This window comes from Anoplophora glabripennis, unplaced genomic scaffold (assembly GCF_000390285.2).
Source record: "Anoplophora glabripennis isolate ALB-LARVAE unplaced genomic scaffold, Agla_2.0 scaffold3, whole genome shotgun sequence".
In the NCBI taxonomy this organism is placed as follows: domain Eukaryota; kingdom Metazoa; phylum Arthropoda; class Insecta; order Coleoptera; family Cerambycidae; genus Anoplophora; species Anoplophora glabripennis.
Genome location: NW_019416486.1, coordinates 1,158,246 through 1,181,898, shown reverse-complemented (window position 1 = coordinate 1,181,898; position 23,653 = coordinate 1,158,246). Strand labels below are relative to the sequence as shown.

General features: G+C 34.0%; 2 protein-coding genes and 1 long non-coding RNA gene across 3 annotated transcripts; 2 read left to right on the top strand and 1 right to left on the bottom strand.

Moving 5' to 3' along the window:
* The first annotated feature begins 353 nt into the window (after positions 1-353).
* LOC108917304 (39S ribosomal protein L19, mitochondrial) lies at positions 354-1,773 on the top strand. Its single transcript, XM_018723841.1, has 6 exons — positions 354-539; positions 591-806; positions 866-999; positions 1,102-1,261; positions 1,358-1,535; positions 1,595-1,773. The coding sequence occupies exons 1-6, from the start codon at positions 485-487 to the stop codon at positions 1,722-1,724; spliced, it is 873 nt and encodes a 290-aa protein (XP_018579357.1). The 5' UTR covers positions 354-484; the 3' UTR covers positions 1,725-1,773.
* A 164-nt stretch (positions 1,774-1,937) lies between these two features.
* Positions 1,938-23,653, bottom strand: LOC108917794 (yemanuclein). Its single transcript, XM_023454685.1, has 12 exons — positions 23,428-23,653; positions 19,407-19,517; positions 18,227-18,496; positions 18,096-18,158; positions 17,820-18,012; positions 17,579-17,761; positions 14,532-14,730; positions 14,235-14,474; positions 14,100-14,183; positions 11,021-11,366; positions 9,472-10,404; positions 1,938-2,032 (listed from the first exon to the last, which is right to left on the bottom strand). Exons 1-11 carry the CDS (start codon positions 23,593-23,595, stop codon positions 9,559-9,561), a joined length of 2,703 nt encoding a protein of 900 aa, XP_023310453.1. The 5' UTR covers positions 23,596-23,653; the 3' UTR covers positions 1,938-2,032; positions 9,472-9,558.
* LOC108917804 lies at positions 3,885-6,209 on the top strand. The gene is made up of 3 exons (XR_001964809.1): positions 3,885-4,205; positions 4,737-4,849; positions 5,230-6,209. It is a non-coding gene; the product is annotated as an uncharacterized LOC108917804 (long non-coding RNA).

The window sequence follows — 23,653 nt, the reverse complement described above, 5'->3', positions numbered from 1 at the left end:
ACTTTAGTTTAGTTTTGTTGAAAAGCATATTTTGACTTTACAAATTAACTTCAATTAATATTTGCTAATTGTTCACTGTTTCTTTATCGATAATGAAAAATTAAATAACTTGGATAACGAAATAATTACGCGAATGAAAAACAAAACAATCACCTGTTTTACAAATTAGTCTCGATCAACGAATTCCAACCACGTCTCGACAGCGTAGGTTATAAACTCGATGGTCTTGGCCTTAACTGCACAAACCGAACCCGAGTATGAAACACCATTAAAAATCGAATGGTATTTCACTATTTCAGGGGTTATATCTGATCCAAATGTCAAGTCAAAATTGTCAAATGTCAGAAATGATTTAAAAAAAAATAACCTAGAAATAGTAGAACTAGTAGAAGTTGAAAGCTCTAAGCTAGAATTTATTTGGAATGTGAATTTATGTTTATCATTAACAATATTTTGTTGTTGTGTTTGATTAGTGGTTAAAAATATGTTACCAATCTTTACAAGAAATTCCGTCAGTAAGATTTCAAAATCATGCAAAGGTAATTTCTTGCAATGAAAATAAAAAAAATCTAATGGTAGGTCTTATTTAGTTTTGAGGTTCTCTAGTGCAGTACCAAAAACCGAAAATGAGCTGAGTCGATTGAAAAGAGAAAAATTAAAAAAGGAAATTTCGGAATTTCGATATGTATATCCCGAATTTTTACCAGATCCAAAAGTTGAGTTTAGGAATCAAATTAGAGAAAAACTGGAAAGAAGTGATATGATAGCCAGAAGGACTCAGGTTGATATTCCAGAATTTTATGTTGGTGAGTAAAATAATGTAAAAATAGGGAATAGTCCAAAGCAATATTTATTTTGTATTTAGGTTCTATATTAGCAGTTACATCTTCAGATAAACATAACCCAGGAAAATCTCATCGCTTTGTTGGAATTTGTATATATCGTGGTGGTTGTGGACTTAGAGCAAACTTTATCTTACGAAATGTTATAGACCACCAGGTTTGTTTAATTAGTATTGTATTTGTGACCTTAGATCGTATAGATAAATATTGATTGACATAAACAGGGCACTTAAAGAAACCATATAAAATTTTATTTTAGGGAATAGAAGTTATGTATGAAATGTACGATCCTTCACTACAGAAAGTTGAAATTTTAAGATTAGAAAAACGTTTAGACGATGAATTATTCTATTTAAGGGATGCTTTACCAGAGTATAGTACTTTTGATCCCAATATGGAAGCAGAACTTATACCAGAAGGTAACATTTCCCATAAACGGGAATATTTTGCTTTTAAGAACAAATAATTTTAGTGTTCAAAAGTGTATTGTATTAATAAAATGGCTCTTTTAATAGGATCTTTAGTACCAGTAAATCCTATCAAAGTGAAACTTAAGCCTAAACCATGGCTGGAAAGGTGGGAAAGGAAAAATTTGCAAGGGGTACAGGATTTGGAGTTACCTGAGAAATTCTATAAAAGAGCTGCTGAACTTGCTAAGCCTTGGGAGAAATATGACCTTATGAAAGAATATATGTAAGTAATTAAATACATAATACATCATTTTTCTAATTTGTTACATCTTTGTTTCCTAGGAGGACAATTCCAGAGGAAGAACAAACAGAAATATTTAGTGAAATTCAGTCGAAATTACAGAAATTGGATGTGGATAGGAAAAAATCAAAGAGGAAAAGGGTATTTGTAAAACCAACTAAACTGGCATAATAACGATCCTTATAATTGTCCAAAAATAAACTGTTAATAAAGAAGCTAACTCTAGGTACTTTTTTTTAATTGGAATATTTAAAGTCGGGTAAAAAAATATATTTAAAAAGTACAACATATTTTAATAATATACATTGCTGAAATAAATTAATTACAAAGGAATGACTAAAAAAAACTAATTTGAACAATTTTAATTTACAAAACAAAGGAATAATTACAATATTGATATATATTTATATTGGTAGGCAGTATGATATATATTTACATAAAAAAAGTACAGTTCTGCTGTCGATAATTCGATTAAGAAGCTGAAAACAAAATAATTATTACTATTTGAAATAAGAAAAACATAAAATATAATTTATAATTTTATGTTTTGACTCCATCTTAGAACAGAATTCTCATTACAATAGAAAGTTGTTTGATGGAGACAAAACAGGCGACGAGTTACTGAAATTAAATTATTATAAATTAAAATGTGCAAATAGGGTGATTTAATTTTTTTAACTCAAATTCAAATGGACAGATATTATCGAAAAATCCATCAGTTTTCCAGATATCTATGGGTTACATGTCCCAACTAGCAACTAGTTAATAAACCATACTTATTATAAAAATTATGAAAATATAAAGGCACCAGTGGTCAATTTGGTCAATGATCCACATCGCCCATAAGTACGATAATAAAGAATAAGGATTCAACATGTTACTAGGAATTGCCAAAAATTTATATTTTTCAGAACATATTTGTATATTTACTGTAAAAAGTAGTTATTATATACAGGGTGTTTCTGAAACAAGTGGGTTCCTTGAAAAGGGAGAGAGGATACGAAAATGAGCAACTTTTATTAAGCAACCGATTGTCTAAATGCCTGTTTTCAAGAAAATTAACCATAAATGTAAGCCGACAATGTGCATCTTGTGCACGTGCGTTGTAATGCAGTATTACTTGTAACATTGGCTGAGAAGTGGGTGTATCTAACAGTACCGTGTGGTGTGTACTACGGGAACAGTTATTACATCCCATGTCATGTAGAAATGGTTCAGGCATTAAATAACAAAGTGAGCACCGTGTGGAATTTTGCCCGTGGTTTCGACATTAAATAGCACAAGATCTGGATTTTACAAGCAAGGTGCTTTTTATGGATGAATGTTGTTTTTCGGGAGATGGTATACTAAATTTTCACAACATTCACTATTTGTGTGATGCAAATACCTGTTTTTGTAGAGCATATCGTCTATTGGTAAATAATTCGTTTATTCATTTAATTTTTGTGTTACTTTTAAACAGAATTTCAATCAATTTCACCATTTTTGAACACGAAATTTAAACCGTCAACACCGCCATCAGCACTCTCGCACTGCGACATACGACAGCTTCGATATTAAAGGTCACCTGGGATGGCGCTAAATGTGACATTTTTTTTTCCAATTTAAAACGTGATCTTTTACCCTAGTAGGTATACTATAGGCGTACAGCGCCAAAATCCCATGATTTTTCTATGAAGGTTCATCCTGTTCATTTTTGAACATTTCAAGGTCACACGTGGGGAAACCTTACGCACCCCTGCCCCTCAGGGGTCCTATGTAGGTCTTTGCCCTCGGAGTCCACCACATAGGTAGGCCCGATGTTTCCGCGAGGTGTAAGGTTTCGCCCCCATCATGGTCTCCATGTAGGACTCTGCTACACAACGTCGAGATGTCTCTTGGGCGGCCATTAAGACAGCCCGTAGGACTCCGTGAACTCACCGCCGGGTGGCCCGTGCCTAGGATTTTGCCGCGGTGCGCCCCATTTCGCGGGCACCTAGTAATCTCCACCAACATTGACCGGTCTATTAACCACTTGCCTGCGTAGGAGGCACGGTTGCCCTATGATATTTACTAACTTTAATACTTTTAATAAAATCAATTTAATATGTAAGAGTTAAAATAGAAACTATTCTGTTTTAAGAGTGGCAGCATATGTTAAATATTTGTATACGATTAAACTGTATAGTAAGCTTTGTAACTTCTTAATACTGTCATGCCATGTTAAAGCCCATGTGATCAAGATCACACTGTATAGTACCTAATACCTATTAGTTATTTCAACAATATTTTATTTGTCTATCATTTTTTAGTTTTAAATAGTAAATTAATGTTTATTTTTAGAACGCCAATTGTATTGAAATAACTTTATTTTACAAAAGAGAGTTTAAATTATTAATGCTATATTATATTCAGTTAAAAATAATGCCTAGGTCTGGCTACGTGCGATAAGAAAACTAACATTGCCTGCACACCTACATATGTGATAGTTTTTATCAACATCCTATAGACTGTTTGAAGCAAAATAGTTAATAAAAGCCATGTCAATTTAAAACGTTGACCACAACAAATAAATGTTGGTGATATATATGAAAAAGGTGCGTCTAGTGAGTGCTACAGGTGGTGGCGTGCATAATCCAATAAGTATGATAGTGCTTTACTTTTGGATAAAAGGTAAGTTGCACGAACGATTGAAACTATTTCACAAAAACAGTAACATTAAAGTACTTCACTTTAACAAGGAAATAAATATAAGTTAGTTGCATTTATTACTAGAAAAATATTCTTTAGCAAAAAAAGACAGCTACGATTCACTAGAATGAAAAATCTGTATGCAAGCGAAAATCAAACCATAAAAATCTTATCCGTATCATCATTATTTTAGCATCTGAAAAATACAAACCGAAAATCATATATAAATTTCTAGAAATCCTGAAAGTATAAGAATCGTATAATATAGTGTGTTATTTTAACAACAAACCAAAAAATTCCTATTTTAAAATTTTACTATTGTGATATACAGCGCGTTATTTCAATAGAAAAAATTAAAAAATTCTCATGACTACAAAATAGACTAGGTATCTTATAAAGAAAAATAAAGCACAGTATTTCAGCACATAAAAATTGAACGCTAAAAACTTATAGGCATACAAAAAAAAAAGGATGTAAAAGCAAATTCATTAAAGAAATGTATGTTTTTTTTAGTAAGATGGAGGGAGATAGACAAGAGCAACAATGCGAGAGGGTGAGAGCGGGAGGAATCAACAACTTCTGATGAGAGAGAGAAGCTACAAAACGACCTAGTTTACAAAAACGGGGTGAGTTGCTTAGAGTTTCTGCATTTCAGGTCGTCATTTTTGTTGTACTGATTCAATAAATAGTAAAATATGCTAGTTTGAAAAGATACTCTCAGGTCATGCGAGCACTAATTTTTAATGACATAGTATAGAAACACTAGTTGGTTGAACGTGAACGTCTTACAACTTCTAAATCATTTTTTACTATTGAATGAGTGGTATATTGAAAAATCCGTTGCATAGTAACTAGCATAACATTACATTACATATTTTTACATTCCTTTACTTTATATATTTTAAAATTAAAGTTATTAAAAAATAAAAAGAGAAAGAATATTGATTTATATTAATAAATGTTGTACACATATTGAGATTTTTCTCATTCCATGCCTCTTCTCTAGGTTCCTACATTGTACCTGACGAATACCCTGAATATCCAGACCGTCTAAGAAGCAGCAGACTGTCGTGCACCATGTCTGCAGGACAAGGACGTTCTATGGGCTAAGAAGCGGCAGACACAGCACTACTCACGAATTATGATAACACTTAGATTTTAATTCGTTGTTATGTGTCAAGTAGGTAATGCCACTATATTTAAGTATTATTCAATATACATTATTAGCTGATAACGCTTTCTACTGATAACAATATTCTGATGAATGACGCTCATGTCGCTTATCTGCGCAAATTCCTGATGATGATTCTCAAAGTTGCTTATCATTCTAACGGACCATCGTCCGCGCTCCACTTGCTGCGCCATCTACTGATAAGCGCTCGTCCCCTTTAGGAACTATTTGCAGAGAGCACTGTGTGGCTACATTTGTAACTACGCCTGCGCTGCCTGTTGCTTCGTTGGACGCTAGCGCAGCCCTAGACCCTGATTTTATTAAATGTATTAAAGTTAGTAAATATCACAGGGTAACCGCACCGGCCACGCATACAAGCCGTTAATAGACTGGTCGTTGTGGCAGAGACTACTAGGCGCCCTCTGAATGGGGTACGTTGGGCACAACGGGGCAAAGCCCTCTGGCGGCGTGTTTGCAGAATTGTATGCACTGTCTCAATAGGGGCCCTAGATGTTGTGTAGAGGAGAACTACATGGGGACGGCGGCGAAGCCCTAAGCCTCGCGGAAACATGGGGCATACCTACGTGGTGGACTCCGGGAGCAAAGACCTACACGGGAGCCCTGAAGGGCGGGGATGCGTAAGGTGTCCCCAGGCGTGAAAAGGCATGAGATTTTGGCGCCGTATGCCTACTCACCCTGTACAGCAGCCATGGGGGTTATCTGTATAGTCCAGTATCGATAATTGATCGTTGATTCTTGACATGTATTTCTTTAATGCACAGTATCAACAGTAGAGCTGGGAGTATTTTGACAAGAAAAACACCATAGTATTTTAAATATAAAATAGTATTTTGTAATTAAAATATTTTTGTTATAACCCCAAAAATATTTTGTACTTCAAATACTTTAATAAAAGTATTTTCTATTTTGTATTTTAAAAAAGTATTTAAAATCTACTAAATGTAATTTAAATACTTTTGAGTATTTAAAATATACAAAATACCTACCAAAACAAATACTTTTTGCCTGTTACGAATGGCGACTGGTACAACGCGACGCCAGTACGGCGATGGGCGATTATTTTTATGTTTTATACTATTCAGAGTCCTTCACGGACGATTTTACTACAGAAAAATAAAATTTTTAACATTACGAAAATGTTTGTTTACTTCGGCTATGAACAGGAATTCAAATACTAATACGGACAAACTCTGTCTAGAGGCAATAATGGCTGTGGTAAAAGTGTTGCGTTGCAACCCGGAGGTCGACGATTTGAATCTCGCACGAGATCCCTATGATTTTTTTTTACTTATTACCATATTTTACGTTCATTATGGAGTTTTCTTTTTAAATCTTTCCATAAGAAGAAAATATAACTTTTTAAATAGGTTTTTATACACAGGAGGTCTAAAAATATTGTTTTGAACTTTAAACGGTCCAGATATAATTATGAAGTTACGATGTTGATGACCTTTATATACAGTGTAAACTCTTTATAACGTCGTTCTTCATAACAAAAAACTTCCTATAACATAGAAATTAGGTCAATTTGGTTGGTTTACGTCAAAACCCACACATTAATAAACTCTTTATAGCGCAACAGCCATTCTCTATTACGAAGAAATATGTTCATATTTAGACGCCAGCAAATATTTATATATTATAGTGTAATTCTTTTTATAATCAGCTTACAAAAGGTTCCGACTAAATCTTTGAGGTGCCGAAATTTCTAAGAAAGACCTTGAGGTCGTAAACAACTGCCTTGCTTTTGTTATTGCTAATTGCCTGGAACACGTGTGCCATTACTCTTGGATTACATTGTTTCTAGGAAATTTTGCACTCAGTTACTAAACGCACTAGACACCTATTGTGAATTATCAGTCGTAAACCTACTTTAAAACTGTCAAGATGGCCAGTAAAAGAAGTGTTATATGTTAACGAAAAAATTTGTTTGATACGTGCGGTAGAAAAAGGAGAAAAGAAAAGTAATGTTGGAATACGTTTAGGCCTCAGTCCATCTACTGTTGCTACCATTTGGAAAAACAAAGAAGCAATTCTACAGGCGGAACTGCAGGGAGTGTCCACTAAAAAATTAAGGAAGCCAAAATGCGAAGCAATGTTGTCGTGGTTTAACAATCAGCACCAGAATAATGTACCCATCTCGGGGCCAATTGTTAAAGCCAAGGCTGAGAAGTTTGCCAAACAATTAGATGAACAACTGACTTTTAAGCATCAGAAGGTTGGCTTGAAAAATTTAAGCACTGTCATAACAATACCTATGGTAAAATGAACGGAGAGGCGCGAGATGTCGATATGAATGTAACTTATGACTGGATTAATAACGTGTGGCCTAAATTAAAATGACATTTTCAATGCTGATGAAACGGGACTATTTTTCAAGTTGACGCCTGACAAAACTTTTAAATTCAAAGGAGAAAAATGTGTGGGAGGAAAACTCTCTAAAGAGCATATTACCATTCTAGTAGCTGCCAATATGAGCGGCACGAAAAAGAGAAAGCTCTTGGTTATAGGCAAATCGAAAAACCCTCAGTGTTTCAAGAACATAAAACACTTGCCAGTCACATATAAAGCGAACAAGTCACCTTGGATGACATCGCAGTTCTTTGAAAAAGAAGTTAGAAAATGGGATGCTGAATTAAAGGGACGGAAAATCTTACTTCTAGTAGACAATTTCCCTGCCCACCCTTTTATAACCAATCTTCGAAACATAGAGTTAGCATTTTTCCCAGCATATACAACCAGTATCTTGCACTGACGGCAAGACCTCGATTAATATACTACATGCAGTACATTTCATATCGAAAGCCTGGAAAGAGGTAATAGCAGCGGTCACGCGGGACTATGTAACAGTCAGACAGTGGAAACAGAACAGTTTGGTAGTGAGGACAATCTACCACTGAGTGATTAGATTAAACAGTTCAGCATACAACCGAATAATTTCTGCGAAGATTTACAAACATACGAAAATATAGATCAGGACCTGGCCACAAACGCTTCACTCACTGATGAAGACATTATTGATTCAGTGTCAAAAAGTAAAGAGGAACCAAATGAAGATAATAAAGATGATCAAGTGGGCGATTCTGAACCATCACCAACTGTTCAACAAGCACTTGATGCCGCCAAACTCATCAAAAAATTCTTATTGTTTCATGAAGATGATTCCATCACATCCCAAGACATGCATAAAATACTTAAGAAAATACAAAACAAATATTGGCACAGCACAACAGGCAAAGTTAACAGAATATATCGAGGGCTTCATAACAGAGGGGCGTATGAACCTATATCACGAAAATTGTATTTTCAAGCGTATGAGCCACAAAAAAGGTGGAGCATAGTTCCTTAGTCAGGCGTATCGGTATTTACAATAATTAAAATTTTATAGGCGTTATTATGTTAGGTGCATGAACCATCTTACATCTCTCGAACATCACATAGAGGCGTATGAACATACGCCTGTTATAAATGGTAAATTGATTCATACGCCCCTTTGTTATGAAGTCCTCGAATGTGTTTGGAATAATTTAATTACCTATTGAAAATACACAATAAAATTGGAAATTATTGCAATTGGAGAAATTTGGTTATTTTTCCTTCTTCCCTCCATATAACAAAAACTCTTTATAAAGAAAAAAAATCCCCAGTTCCTTAAAATTCGTTAAAAAGAGTTTACACTGTATAGGGTGTTCCAAAAAATGTTACATTTACCAACTGACGAGGAAAGCACCGTATAGCGGTGCCCATGCCGTGCATAGCGAGGCCCGAGAGAAAGGTTAACTCCGCATCATCGGAGTTTGCCGACATCTCTAGTAACGTACTTAGAGTTTTTTTCTATTACCTTTCCTTCTATTAAAAAAAAAATTGTCAAAAACACGCTTTTTTAGGCCGTTACAGTGACTTAATCCCTTAAGCGATGCGACTTGATAATGAAATTGTTTGATTACGGTGGGTTAATAATAATAATAATTATAAGATATGTGCGAGCAAACTTTAAGGAAATTTCCCATTTCAACCATGAATAATGATTGACTTATACAAACACCGATCTCTTACCTGAACATGTAGGTATACCGTCAATATGACGGCTACTCCTCTATACCAATTGTCAGACAAACAAAACGATACGAAACGAATGTTCCACTAACTGCACCTATTGTAACTCGGCTTGCTCGAACTGGAAGCGGTGGCCATCTGCTGCAGGGAATTGATAAACTGTTTCTGGAACTCGTCCTGGAAGCTACCCGAGAAGTCGGTTTTGGGGTTGAACTCGCTGCCCCGGTGCCCGGGACTACTCTGGCTCGAGTTTGATTTCGGGGAGAAGCTTCTATTGTACGCTATAACGGAAACGGGGGAACTGGTGGGGTTATCGGCTTTGATGGGAGACGAGAGCTTCTGCAGCGCCTTCAGGTTCTCCATAACCATTTGGATCTCGTCGCCGTCCGACTTTGAAGAAGGTTTTTGGGTGAAGGCGGGCGTAACGCTCAGTTCTGGGTGCTTGCTAGATAATTTCGTGACATCCGTGTAATCGTTGGAATTGGTAGAACTGATCAAACTGGGCACGGGTGGCTCTTTCTTGAACTTGTAAGTTTTAATTTCCTCCGTTTTCAATTTGCGTTTGTCCTCCAGTGCGTCGGTGAGATCGATCAGCTGGCAGTGTGGGGTTTTGGATATCACAGCGTTAACTTCCTTGTTCTCCTTCAGTAAGTTGTTGATTTCGTCCTTTCGGGAATTCATTATGATCACGCTGCTGTCAGGGTGTGTTTTTGTCGGTTCCTGATTCCTACTGAACTTATAAGACTCTGGCAGTGATGCAGCGGCCTTTTTGAAATCGTGCTCCTTCTCGGGCCTAGGCTTCTCGAGTTCTTTAACAGTACTGGCGGGTTGTACAACGTTAGGCTTTTGCGGCTGAGAGGTTTTTAAAGGGATTAAGTTGTTAATATTGAACGAACTTAGGTGAGAGCTTGTCGGACTGATTTCCGTCACTTTCGGGCCGGCTTTCACTTCATTGGAACCGATTTTGCTGAAGGTGACACTGTTGGGACTAACGTCCATTTTACTGGGTGGTTTGTTATTCGAAACTGGTGTTATCGTAATAGCGGAATGTTGCTTTGGTGTATCATTCTTCGAGTTGTTGTTTTCCAGCATTTTTGCGTTTTCCGTCATGTTGTTGTACACCTTCTTTAGAGAGTTTAGGTACATCCACCCCTCAGGCCACAGCGGCAGTATCTCCTTCCTCAAATACTGACAGACTTGGTCTTCCAGGTTGTCCTTCTGCTTGCCCTCCAGTATGAGGCATCTCTTTTTTATGCTTAGTATATCCTTCAGTAGTTTTCTGAAACAATTACAATTTCTTAACATACTGATAACAAGCATTATTTTTTCAATTTTTATAGTTTTTAACTTTGACTATTCTCTTATCCAAGAGTCAAAAAAAAAAAGTTTTTGCATAGTTTCTACACTTTTGTGTTTATTAAATTTCAAACCCGAACTGGAATTTCACGGTTAAAATTTGAAATTTTAAACTGAATTTTGAAATTTCAAGTTTAAATTTGAATTTTTAAGTTGAAACTTGAGATTCCGAGTTGAAACTCGCAATACAAANCGGGCCGGCTTTCGCTTCATTGGAACCGATTTTGCTGAAGGTGACACTGTTGGGACTAACGTCCATTTTACTGGGTGGTTTGTTATTCGAAACTGGTGTTATCGTAATAGCGGAATGTTGCTTTGGTGTATCATTCTTCGAGTTGTTGTTTTCCAGCATTTTTGCGTTTTCCGTCATGTTGTTGTACACCTTCTTTAGAGAGTTTAGGTACATCCACCCCTCAGGCCACAGCGGCAGTATCTCCTTCCTCAAATACTGACAGACTTGGTCTTCCAGGTTGTCCTTCTGCTTGCCCTCCAGTATGAGGCATCTCTTTTTTATGCTTAGTATATCCTTCAGTAGTTTTCTGAAACAATTACAATTTCTTAACATACTGATAACAAGCATTATTTTTTCAATTTTTATAGTTTTTAACTTTGACTATTCTCTTATCCAAGAGTCAAAAAAAAAAAGTTTTTGCATAGTTTCTACACTTTTGTGTTTATTAAATTTCAAACCCGAACTGGAATTTCACGGTTAAAATTTGAAATTTTAAACTGAATTTTGAAATTTCAAGTTTAAATTTGAATTTTTAAGTTGAAACTTGAGATTCCGAGTTGAAACTCGCAATACAAACTTACAGTTTCAAAATGCATCTTCTCAGTATTAAATTTGGCCTCGAAATTTAAAATTTCTAATTTGAATCTGACACAAAACTTACAAAATAAAAAAAATCTAAATGTATGACATCGTTCTGTTTAGTTGACAACAATATTTGGATGAATCGTATATCCACCGAGATTTTTGGCTTTTTGGTTTTCAAATATCAATAGAAATGAAAATTTTTCAATGTGCATAAATAAAATGTGGGCTTAACTTTTGGCGGCACAATATGTTGAAAAAATTCGAAAAATGTCATATTTTTCTTCCTATTTAATTACCTATGTATCTTTTCAAGACTTGATTTTAGGCGAAAACGGAAGAGGAAAAAAATGTTTGTAATCAAATTTTTTATAAAATATGACAAGTTACAAATTGAATGAATCATGATTATTATTGTAAAATTCGAAAAAATCGCCAAAAATGGGGTTAAAAAACATTACTCTTCAGGGAATTTTTTGGGGTCTTTAAATTGGGTATAGGACCTTCATACTTGGCTTAAGAAAACTTCATGTTATATAGAATCATCACACCAAATTGCCTCAAAATTGGTTTGATAGATTTTACATAATTTTGCAATCCAAATTTTGAAAAAAAAATGCAAATTTTCAAAATTTTGCACCACAAAAACCAAGGCCCTTAGATACTTGAAAATTTAATCACATATAGAAGGGCTCTCAAACTTTCAAACACTTTTTGAACAATTTGAATCCGTCAATTAGGAGAGCTCTGGCGTTTGTTTAAACATTGGTGGAATTTTTGTTCTTATAAACAATTAGAATAACTTTGTGAATATTCAACCAAATCAAATTTTTTAAAATAGGTTTTAAAAGTTATTGAAAAGACACTTCTTTAAAAAAAACAGATCAATTGGTCAATTAGTTACATAGTTATATCCGATCAAAGTTAACTGTCATTTACACTAAAAGTACTGGGACATCCGGGCTAATTTTTCGAAAAATACCTTTGGTATTCCGAGTACTTACCAAGTCTAAGTTTGCAATACTTTTCTTCATTGGCAGCCTACTTTAAAAAGTGATTAAAGTTATTTATGCAAGTGAGAAATTCAAGAAAATCGTACGGGTGGTGGTGGGGGAAGCAGGGATCGCGGCCGCTTCGGCCTGCTCAAAATTGAATCGGCGAGTTCAAAATTGCGACGTGCTTAAAAATTTTTAATATCTCAGCTTCTAGAGGTCCGATTTTGAACATTTGTTTAAAATCGATGTCTTGCGATTTAAAAAAAAAATTAACGTATTTTCAAATGCCTATCGTTAATAATTATTGGTCTTTCCTCTTTCAACAGTCTGATAATTATTTATCTTTAAACTTCCTTTAATTATCAACTTTATTTTTTTATTGTTTCAAAGGTAAGTGCATAAACTTATATACTGTTTATCAAAGATCAAAAACAAATTTATTTAAATATTCTAAAATTGTTTAAACAACAATTTTCAAAATATGTCAAAAATTAGTAATATAATGAGTTAATTTCTCATTTGCTTATATTTTAAACAATAAATAATATTTGAATTATACTTTAATTACTTTTACAACCTGCTTTAAAAAATTTGAATTAATTGAATATTCACAAAGTTATTTAATTGTTTATAAGTACAAAAATTCAACCAATGTTTAAACAAGCGCCAGAGCTCTCCTAATTGACGGATTCAAATTTTTCAAAAAGCGTTGGAAAGCTTGAGAGCCCTTCGATATGTCATTAAATTTTCAAGTATCTAAGGGCCTTGGTTTTTGCTGTGCAAGATTTTGAAAATTTGCAATTTTTTTTTCAAAATCTGGATTGCAAAATTATTATGCAAAATCTATCTAACCAATTTTGATGAAATTTGGTGTGATGATTCTGCATAACATGAAGTTTTCTTGGGCCAAGTATGAAGGTCCTATACCCAATATTTAATATTTGAAAGCTAAAAGTCTCAGTGGATTACGATTCACCCAAACCAAAACAGATACCGCCTAGTCTATAAGCTGAAACCAAAAATTTCTAATTCAAACTTGCAATGTCATGTAAATTTAAAATTATTGGTTCAAATGAGAAATATCATTTTCGAAGTTGGAAAAAAATTTAAATTACATGCTCATACTTGGAACGTTGACTTCAGAATAAAAACATCAAACATTTGAAACTTGAAACTTCAAGTTCAAATTCGAAATATGAAGATAAAACTCCAAACTGCAAATTAGAATGATGTTGAAACTTGAAATTTATAGTTTGGATCTGTAGTTTCTATTCAACTACTAAAATTACTAAAAAAATCTAAATGTTCAGTGTTATTTTTGTTATTTTAAATTAAAAATTTTGAACAAAAACACGAAATTTCGAGTCAAAATTCAGTAAACAAAATTAAATAAAAAAGTATGACCTTTATATGCTCTTGAAATATATTATTTTAACACAATTATTAATATTGAAATTAATTACCTGGATTCATCAGTCCACTTGAAGCGCCTCTTGGGCATCTTCAATGCTTTATTTTCTTCAGAATCAGCACTCTCTTTCGAAAATCTGTAACGGAGAAATTATTAACACATATCACCAATAATATGAAGTTCTTACTTTTTCTGTAGAATTCTTTGGCTTTCCTGTTCGAAATTCATCATCAACGACGGCATGATTTGGTCGATATTATCCTTCAGCTTAATCGTTAATTTCTTGAGCCTCCTCTCTTCGTCTTCTATGAAGAGGTTTTTGGCACGGCGACTTAAAGTCTCTTTCCTAACCTTTGTGTATAAGGATAGATGATCGTATATCCTGACCCTTGACGATTTACCCAATATCTTGCATTTCCTTTCCAAACTGAAAACAGAAAAAAACAGTAAATAAAAGATTTTAGAATTTTCTCTCAAAACATACTTCAGAAGCATCAAGTTGACCTCATCTGAAAAGAACCTCTTCTTCCCTTCACCTTTATATTCCAGTGCTGCCTGTTTTATTCTATTTATTAGGTCTAAAATATCCGCTGGCAAATTTTCTGGTAACTTCACCTCGGGTTTTTCCAATTTATTTGCCTCTTGACTAGATTCACCACCCTCTATGGACGATGGAACATCCACTGAAAAAATTTGCAAATCTGTAATATGTTTTCACATAAAATTAAATATAAAATATTGCATTCCACAATGCAAATATACAGGCTGTTACAAATTCAATTCTCACTACAAGGATGTTGAAAACCGTAAGAGATACCAAGTAGCTCAAATGGGGGGCCTCGATTTTTTAGAGGCATACTGTTGGTCCCCTGATTACTCAACTTTGCCCCCATTTAAGCTACTTCATACCTCTTAGATCCCTGTAGTGAGAAGCGAATTTGTAACAGCCTGTATAGTTATAAGTAAAAATGAGTGTGAATTAAATATTTCATTAATGAAGGTCATTGTCGTCACTATAAAACTGGCAAAGTACAAATTTAGCCAAACAACACAAATATACTCGTAGATTTTCTTTTAGTGTAGAATTGTAACTCCATTCTGTAGGAAATTTATAATTGCAAGTAAAAATTTACAATTACAAACAGACAATTAAGATAGAATTGGTAATGTTACCGACATAAGCAATACATTTTTTCACTGATTGTGACTTGAATTTGCAAACTGGAAAATTCATGTGGAAATTCAGTTACAAATTTTCAATAATTTTACAATTATAAAAACAAAAAAGTGTGTTTTCCCCTTTAAATTTACAAATGTAAGAGTAATTATTTTTTATAACTGCCTATATTAAATTTTCAAGCATTGCATAATTATAAAATTTGCTATAATTGAATTTTTAGTAAATTTGAATTTACTTGTAATACACCGGCGAAAAAACCGGCCACCCTAAAATATTTCATAAAAGCACCTAAGTATTAATTAATGTAACTTAGAATTGATATTTTGTTGCAGAACCATTCATTATCGATTTAGGTTACAACGAATAACTACGAAATAAAATTGTTTAAGACAAAATTAAATTTAATTAAAACAATAACAGAACCGGAACAAAAACACACTTTTTTTCTTATGCCTAAAAAATTATGATGGATGTTTTTAATGGACCTCCTGGTTGTTAATAGTTGTTAATAATATATGATAATAATATAGATATATATGTTAATAGCATATATATCTTCTTCCTCGAGCCTTAATTACAGCATTCAACCGTCGTGACATTGAGTCAATCAAATTTCTTAAGCGTATTTGGGGAATTGCTTAATATTCTTCTTGAAAGGCCAGTCTTAGCTCTTGAAGAGTCTGTGGCATGACTGGCCGACGACGAATAGCCCTCCGAAGTTCCTTCCAAAGATATTCAATTGGGTTAAGGTCCGGGCTGCATGCGGGCCAATCAAGTCTACGAATACCGACCTCCTTTAAGTATTCAGTTACGATTCGTTCAGTGTGTGGTCTGGTATTGTCTTGCATTAAAACGAAGCCATCCCCAATAAAATACGAAAATGGAACGACAGCTTCTTGAAGAATATCTTCCACATATCTGCGGACGTTCAAAGCTCCATTATCCACAAATATAAGGTCGGTACGTGCTTCCATAGAAATGCCTGCCCACATCATAACAGAACCTCCTTTAAAAGATACTCGTTCAGGGATGCTGCAGTCTGAATATTGTTCATTTTGTCTTCCTCACACCCTTTCCTGACCATCAGATGATGACAAAAATGAGACTCGTCAGTAAAAACAACTTCACTCCATTGCCGAGGAATCCAGTTTACATGTAATCGCGCAAACTGAAGATGTGCCCTTCGATGCCTAAGTAGCAATTGTGGTCCTATGGCTGGCCTTAACAAAGATAAACCATTTTCCTCCTAATTGTCCTCTTACTTACTTGAACCCCTCGCACTGTTAGAAGGCGATGCTGAAGTTGAACTGCGATCCCTCAGTGTGTTGAACACAACGGAACGATCATGAAGCACTGTTGTTACTCTTTTTCTTCCGGATCCTGGTTGTCTCGTGACTCTGCCAGTCTCCAGATACCGATTCCACGCATCCTGAATGGTAGTATGAAATATTCCCAATGAACGAGACACATAACACTGACTACGTCCATCTTCAATCAATGCAAAAACTTCAGAAGCGTCAGCAACACAGTTAACGGCATTGTTATCGGGTGAAAACTTTCATCGACTGTCAAACTTAATTCCAAAAACAATGTACATAAGCGTACTTGCCTTCTAGAGAACATCAATGATAAGAGATGATGCATAGTCTGCTGCTGTGTGATTTACGCGAGCATATTAATGTCGTTGAAAAGGGAATTTTGGCTTGTAAAATTAAAATTAGGCTTACGTAGATGTGGAACAATCATCTTAAAGCACTGATAATGAAAAAGAACTAGCTTAGGTTACTAACTAGATTATGAACTAAGCAGATAAGGGGACTTTTGCGAAATATTTTAGGGTGGCCGGTTTTTTTGCAGGTGACTGTATTTGCTGTAATAATAAACTTTTCAATTACAAAGACAGAAAGTGTGTTTCCCCTGAATTTACAAATGTAAAACTAAATCTACAATTAATATTCGATAGTCATAAAAATTGCTGTAAAAGTTTATTTTGATAGATATAGGATGAAAAAATGTAAGTGTAAATTTACAATTACAACAAATTTTTAAACATTTGCTAGTTATAAAATTCGCCGTAATAACTGAATTTTATAGTTATAAGGCAAAACATGTCATTCCTTCTGTAAATTTACGAATGTAAATGTAAATCTACAGTAAATATTCGATAGTCATAAAAATTGCGTAAAAGTTTATTTTAATAGCTATAAAGACAAAAAATGTAGTTTAGCATGGAAACTTATAAATGTAAGTGTAAATTTACAATTATAACTTAAATTTGCTGCAACAACTGAATTTGAAGAAGTGATTGTCAAAAATTAATCAGAATTTGTGCAAAGAAATAAAATACATACCATTTTTGGGAATTACCAAATCATTTTTCTTATTTATATCCGGACTACTCTGCTTACTATTCTGGTTAGGACTGTAATCCGTCTCCTCCACAACCTGTTTGACAACGGATTCTATGGCATCGGTTACACTGGTAATACTCATTGGCTTCTTGTTTTCTTTAAGCGAATCTTTTTCCACGTTATCTGCAAAAAAGTACGTATATATGGCAATTTTTTCAGGACGTTAATTTTCGCCAAATACCTTCTTTTTCATCTTGTAATTCTAAAGGAAGACTCATATTCAGATCTTCTCGTTTCTCTCGGAGGAGATCTTTCACTGTTTTCTTCAGCGGATCGATCAGCCTTCGTTTCTTAACCTGAATTTTATTCTGACTAAATAATTTCTTTTTAATGGCCTGCTGCATAGTATTTTTGGATGATTGCAATTTTGGTTTCTAAAAAAAAAAACAAGTTTAATGATTAATCAAACAAAAAAAGTGCAAAAATTATGATTTATCGATAGTTAAATGCTCTTTACCTTTTCAAGATGAGAGGTTGGGCCAGTGTCACTCTCACTCTCTTCTGAAGTATCCAAAATCCTCTAAAAAGAAAAACATTAGACTTATTCAGTAGGTATTTATTATTTAGGAGAGTATAATACAAACATACCTTTCGATTACTGGATGGCCTTGTTTCGTCTTCGCTTTCGGAGGAACTAGACGAAATATCAGAACTGGCCTCTTCATCAGTCTTAAACTCGAGGGCTCCACAATTTATGTAGAAGCCCCCATGGAGGGTAGTAACGTTTTGAGGAATGATCTCATCATATCCGTCGGTATTGTCAATGAAGGAATCAGACTCATCGTAACCCATGCCGATGTCGGCATAATCGTCTTTCCTACCTTTCCGTTTCTTCTTAGCACAATTCATTCCGGAGCCCTGAAAAGAACATTAATTATAGTCTTTCCAATATCAAATGAAGAGCCAAGAGGATGACAGTGTGTATCAGGTTCGGTCGCTGACGCAGCAACTCGGCATTGAGATATTTGAAAAACTTGTTCCCATATTTATTTAGCCATATCCATATACAGGTCTGGTGAAACTAAACGTGGCGGTGGTAGAAATGTATACGCCCAGTGGAAGAATGCGAGCACGGGCAAACAAAATACAAATGGGCAATAAATCTCAGCCGTTGACAAGTGGTCGGCAAATTGCCCAGCAGTGCAGTGCAGCAATGCGGAATTTGGTGTGATTCAGGTAATTTTAATTTATTATAGGCACCTTTTATTAATCATTAATATTACAATTGCGAAAGGGAGAAATAATATTATTACAACATGGCATTTTGGAGACCTTTTGAAATGGAACTAGGTGAAATTTACCATCAATATAATAAAATTGTTTGAGGACATAAATAATTAAAATATGTTGTTGGCCAAATAAACATATAATAGAAGTTTTCTGCACATTATATACAAATTATTATAATGTTTTACCTTCATCAGAAAACTTTTTTAGGGACGCCTATGAAAGTCATTAAATTTTATTGCCAGGCGTTTTTTTACATGTTCAACTGACTTCGGAAAGACTATAGCAGTTGATATCTATTCAAATGTGACATGATAAAATAATAATATATATGTTTTCATATCACAAGACAAACACAAAATTCAAGACAAAGAATAAATTCTACTGTAACAGGGTGACAAGAAAATAATAGAAAAGAAAAAATTGAATACAAACTTCAGTCACATTTTGAATGGAAAATTGGGATAGTTTCACCTTTTTATTAAATACCTACACAAATTTTATCAATATATTAGAGATAGAAAGTAAATATAAAGCTTACATATTTTGCTTCCATTTCGAGCGCAATTCTTCTAACGTCATCATCATCATCGGGAAAAGGGTCCAGCCCATTTTCTGTTGCACTAGGTTCTTTACCTTGTTTTAAGCGTTTCTGCAAAAAAAAGATTAAACATGAAACCAAAGAAATATATGTGCTAGTATTAATTGATATTTACAATCACCAATTGCATTTATTAGGCAATATTCTCCCAATATTTAATATTGTTTTCACTTTATGCAGGATAAAGAAATATTTCCATTTCCACAATATATTTAGTACAAAATATTAAATTTATCTTAAGGAAAATGCAATAAAAAATAAAATGATTCCCCGATTTCTTGAACCCTTAAATATTTTATAAACTTAAAGTATGTACCTCGGTATGTACCTATAAGGTACATATATATCAGCAAAATTTAAATAATAGAAATAGGTATAAAATACGTATGTTAGGATATGATATGAAATGAGCAGAAAGGATCAGCTAAAATTATTTATGTTTAAAAGTTCAAAAATTGCCTTTAATGAATAAAACTATGTAAACACGCACACAAGTACGACCATATGCATTTTAGTATGTATGTATGTAATGACGAAATAGAAGTTTACTGTGAAACAAAGCAGATTTGAAATGTCAATGTACCTCCCTTGGTACCTTCTTTAAAGAGACAAGGAGAATAAATTAGATTTTAATAAATACTTAGGTAGGTAGCATTATAAAAAGTCGTACTAATACATCAAAAATGCAGTACTATTCCTTTTATAAGTTTTTTTATAAGTTTTTTCCATCTTGTAATGAATTAAATTATTCTCTGATTTGTAACCTTGACCTAAAAGAACGCTTTGTACGGTTTCTTCACAGTTAGATAAGTTAAAATTCATACGCCGCATAACTATACCTTCACCTATAAGTGAAATAATCGAAATGCACTCTGTATAATATTGATACTTATTGTTGTCGACCCACTCAAATCTAACAGGAAACCGGAAGTGGTAAATTCTGTTTGCTAGGTAGGTACTTAGGTATTTTGTTTATTTAATTATCTATGCAAAAATGTGTAATTTGAGTCAACAAACTACCACGAAAAAGATAACTGGAATAATCGAAAAATTATACAAAATAAAATTAAGCGCACGCCTCTGACGACTGCTCAGTTAGAGAATATGAGATACCTAGATGGAAATGGAGAAATTATTGCTTTCTAACTTGATTGGAGATGCAATTATTGATTCTTCAAGGCTAATAAGGAAACGAGTTAATTACAAAATGGTTTGTTTGTCCGTAAAGTGACGCATTTGAGTTTTTATTTTTAATTGTCTATTTTAAAAAAGCGATCATATTATACAAGATGGCTCATGTTGGAACTATTATCGCTCTTATAAAAAAAAATGGTGCGTCGCAATATTTTTGCCCTAAAAAATTATCTGAACCTTTATCAAATGTATGCCTCACTTTAATATACTACATATATTCTATACACATCTAATGTGGTACATTATGAACACAGGGATATCATCTGAGAAGCTCATAAATTCATCGTAACGTCTAACGTCATGCTTTTCTGCTTTCCTGATACAACCTCACGTAGTGGTCCGCGTGTGCCATGCGGCCACTATTAATTAATTAATTATTAAACCATTAAACCAGCTTTATTTGTCAAATTAAATGGGACTATTTTGCTTGAGAATAGATGAAATGCTTGACAAAAATAAAAAATACATATATACTGATACAAAAGGAAATACACAAACAACGAAAACATAATTAAAAACCTTGCTTTACGCGATCACTCTGTGCAGCATACAAAAATGTACCTAAGTTCAGATTTTTGCAAGAAACACACGGTACCTATATACTTAAAAATTAATGTGTGAATAATGACTGGTCAACTTGGCATACCTCGCCATTATCCCAGTATCTAAATATAATTAATTGCTTAAATTATCCGTCCTCTTTTTCTAGCGACAGTAAACAAGGATGTGTGGCGACACAAAATGAAGCTTAATATATTCATTCGCATGGGTGTAGCACAAAAAGGTAACAATTTAATAATTTGAATAAATAAAAATTAAAAATTATGCATATCTACCTACCTACTTCAATTGATTTTGAGCAATGACTAACTCAGCGGCGTAGCATTGAATAAGTTTGGTACTGAAGAAAGTAGTTCTTTTGTTATTTACTTATAGATTACTAGATGCCTACCTAGGTACCTATTATTACACTGCAAAGGCAAATAGTAGAAGGAATAAAATAAAACTGACGAGTCATCAGATACCTTCTAAACAATTCTCGACTTTTTTTCGATTTGTTTTATTTTAACCCATAAATGACAACGCCACTGGAGAAATCTGTTGTACAACCTCTACTGATACTGAAATAAGGCAAGGAAATACCTTACCTATTTGTAGAGCTCAAAATAAAAGAAAAATGTTCCATATTTTTTAGTACCTATGTACCTAGTTATATTAGAAGCAGTGATAAATTCATTACGGGTACTAATGAAACAAGAATTTCGAGATGAAGATAAAATCTGCCGGGTAAAATAAAACGTGGGACAGTGCGAGTGCCTCACAGAACCTTAACCATGGGTAACATACGGACTAGTATCGCTTGCAGCCGAGACATCGAGGCAGGCTTTCGAAGTTTGGTTTGCGAGCGGTCTACCACCACAACTTTCGCTTTCTGCTCTCCCAATACTTGCGCGCCCAAATGCAATCTCGACAATAGTGAAAATATCGCAAAAAACAGGGATATAAAAACAAATTCAGATATTACGAATATGTTTAATAATCCCCGAAAAAAATAATTGGGTGACCACCTAATTTTATTCAGCGAATCTAGGTATCTATGTGCATTAAAAAATAGCGCGCTCTCTCTGTCATCATCACCAACCAGTTCGTCGCATAATAAATAAACTCCCTTTCCATATTACTTAAATGACAGTGAGATTAAATAATTAAATATTAAATTCATTCTATTGACTATTAATAGGTGTAGACCTCATGCGAAGGATTTATCTATGCATATCTCCCAAGCTAGTGAATTTTTGCACCCACCAATACCAAAAACATTTATTTGTTCAAGTATTCGTTTTTTTGGCAATTCTAGCATTGTACTACATTAAATTATAAGCGGTTTATTCCAAAAACTATGAGTCATGATCTATACATTCTGATTTAATTATATTCATTTGCCTGTTTTCGGACTTTTTTTTTTATCGATTCCAGGATAAGTGACCGGTGAAACCTTGATGTAATCTAACTTAATGTGAAACTGATATTGTTATTCCTATCTAATTTTAATGTTAATTGATGTGTGTACTACGTGACGTTTTCGAGCTGTACCGACAAACATGTTCTCACGCGCTCTTGGCTAAGAATTAATCCCGCAAGTTTGTCAGCTTTGCTGTTTGGCAACGTTGCGGAAAGCTATTTATCTAAAAATTGAAGAGCCGAAATTACATAAATTATTGCTGAAAGTAGACTACGTACGCAAAAATTAACTGCAGATATAATGATAGGTGCTGCTAAGTATTGCACTTTCCATTGCATATTGCAGTGCGTCACGGACGGGCACAGTTGCAAATTCTGCATATATCCTAGGTTGGGAGGAATAAAAGGACATAAACGTAATCGATCTGAGAAAAGCCCTGGGAGGTGGTTTATAGACAAACTTGGGTAAAATGTACAATGGGATGAGATGGGGACATCATTTAAAACAATGGACTCTTAGTCTAAGTTTTCCCGTCTGCAGCATGCAAAAATGTGTGTTTTTTTGTAAAATCTACGTTAAACATGGCGACGTAAATGCTAACCTCATAATTAAAGTAAATTTAAAGATACTTTAATAATAAAACCTTCAGAGACTTACACTAACAGACGTTGACAAGTTAAAGAAAATTTGAGTTGTTAACTGTCAAAACTGTTTAGGAACATCGGCAAATTATTTTATATGGTTCTATATATAATTCTGCTTGGTCTAAAATACAATTCGAGACCATTTTCTGTCATAAGTTACCTTTACAGCTGCTAGTTGGTCCTTATAGTTGTATTCAGGGCAGTTGTCTTCATTCGATTCTGGTAAAATCACAGATATCCTTACAGTTTTACACGATTTTTTATTCACCTTATCACTCACATTTTGCGGTTCAAATGTACTTAAAGTAACACGTTTTATTTCTGACATATTTCATCACAAATTTTCATTAAAACAACACAACCCGGTTTCGCTCCAACATGTTTAA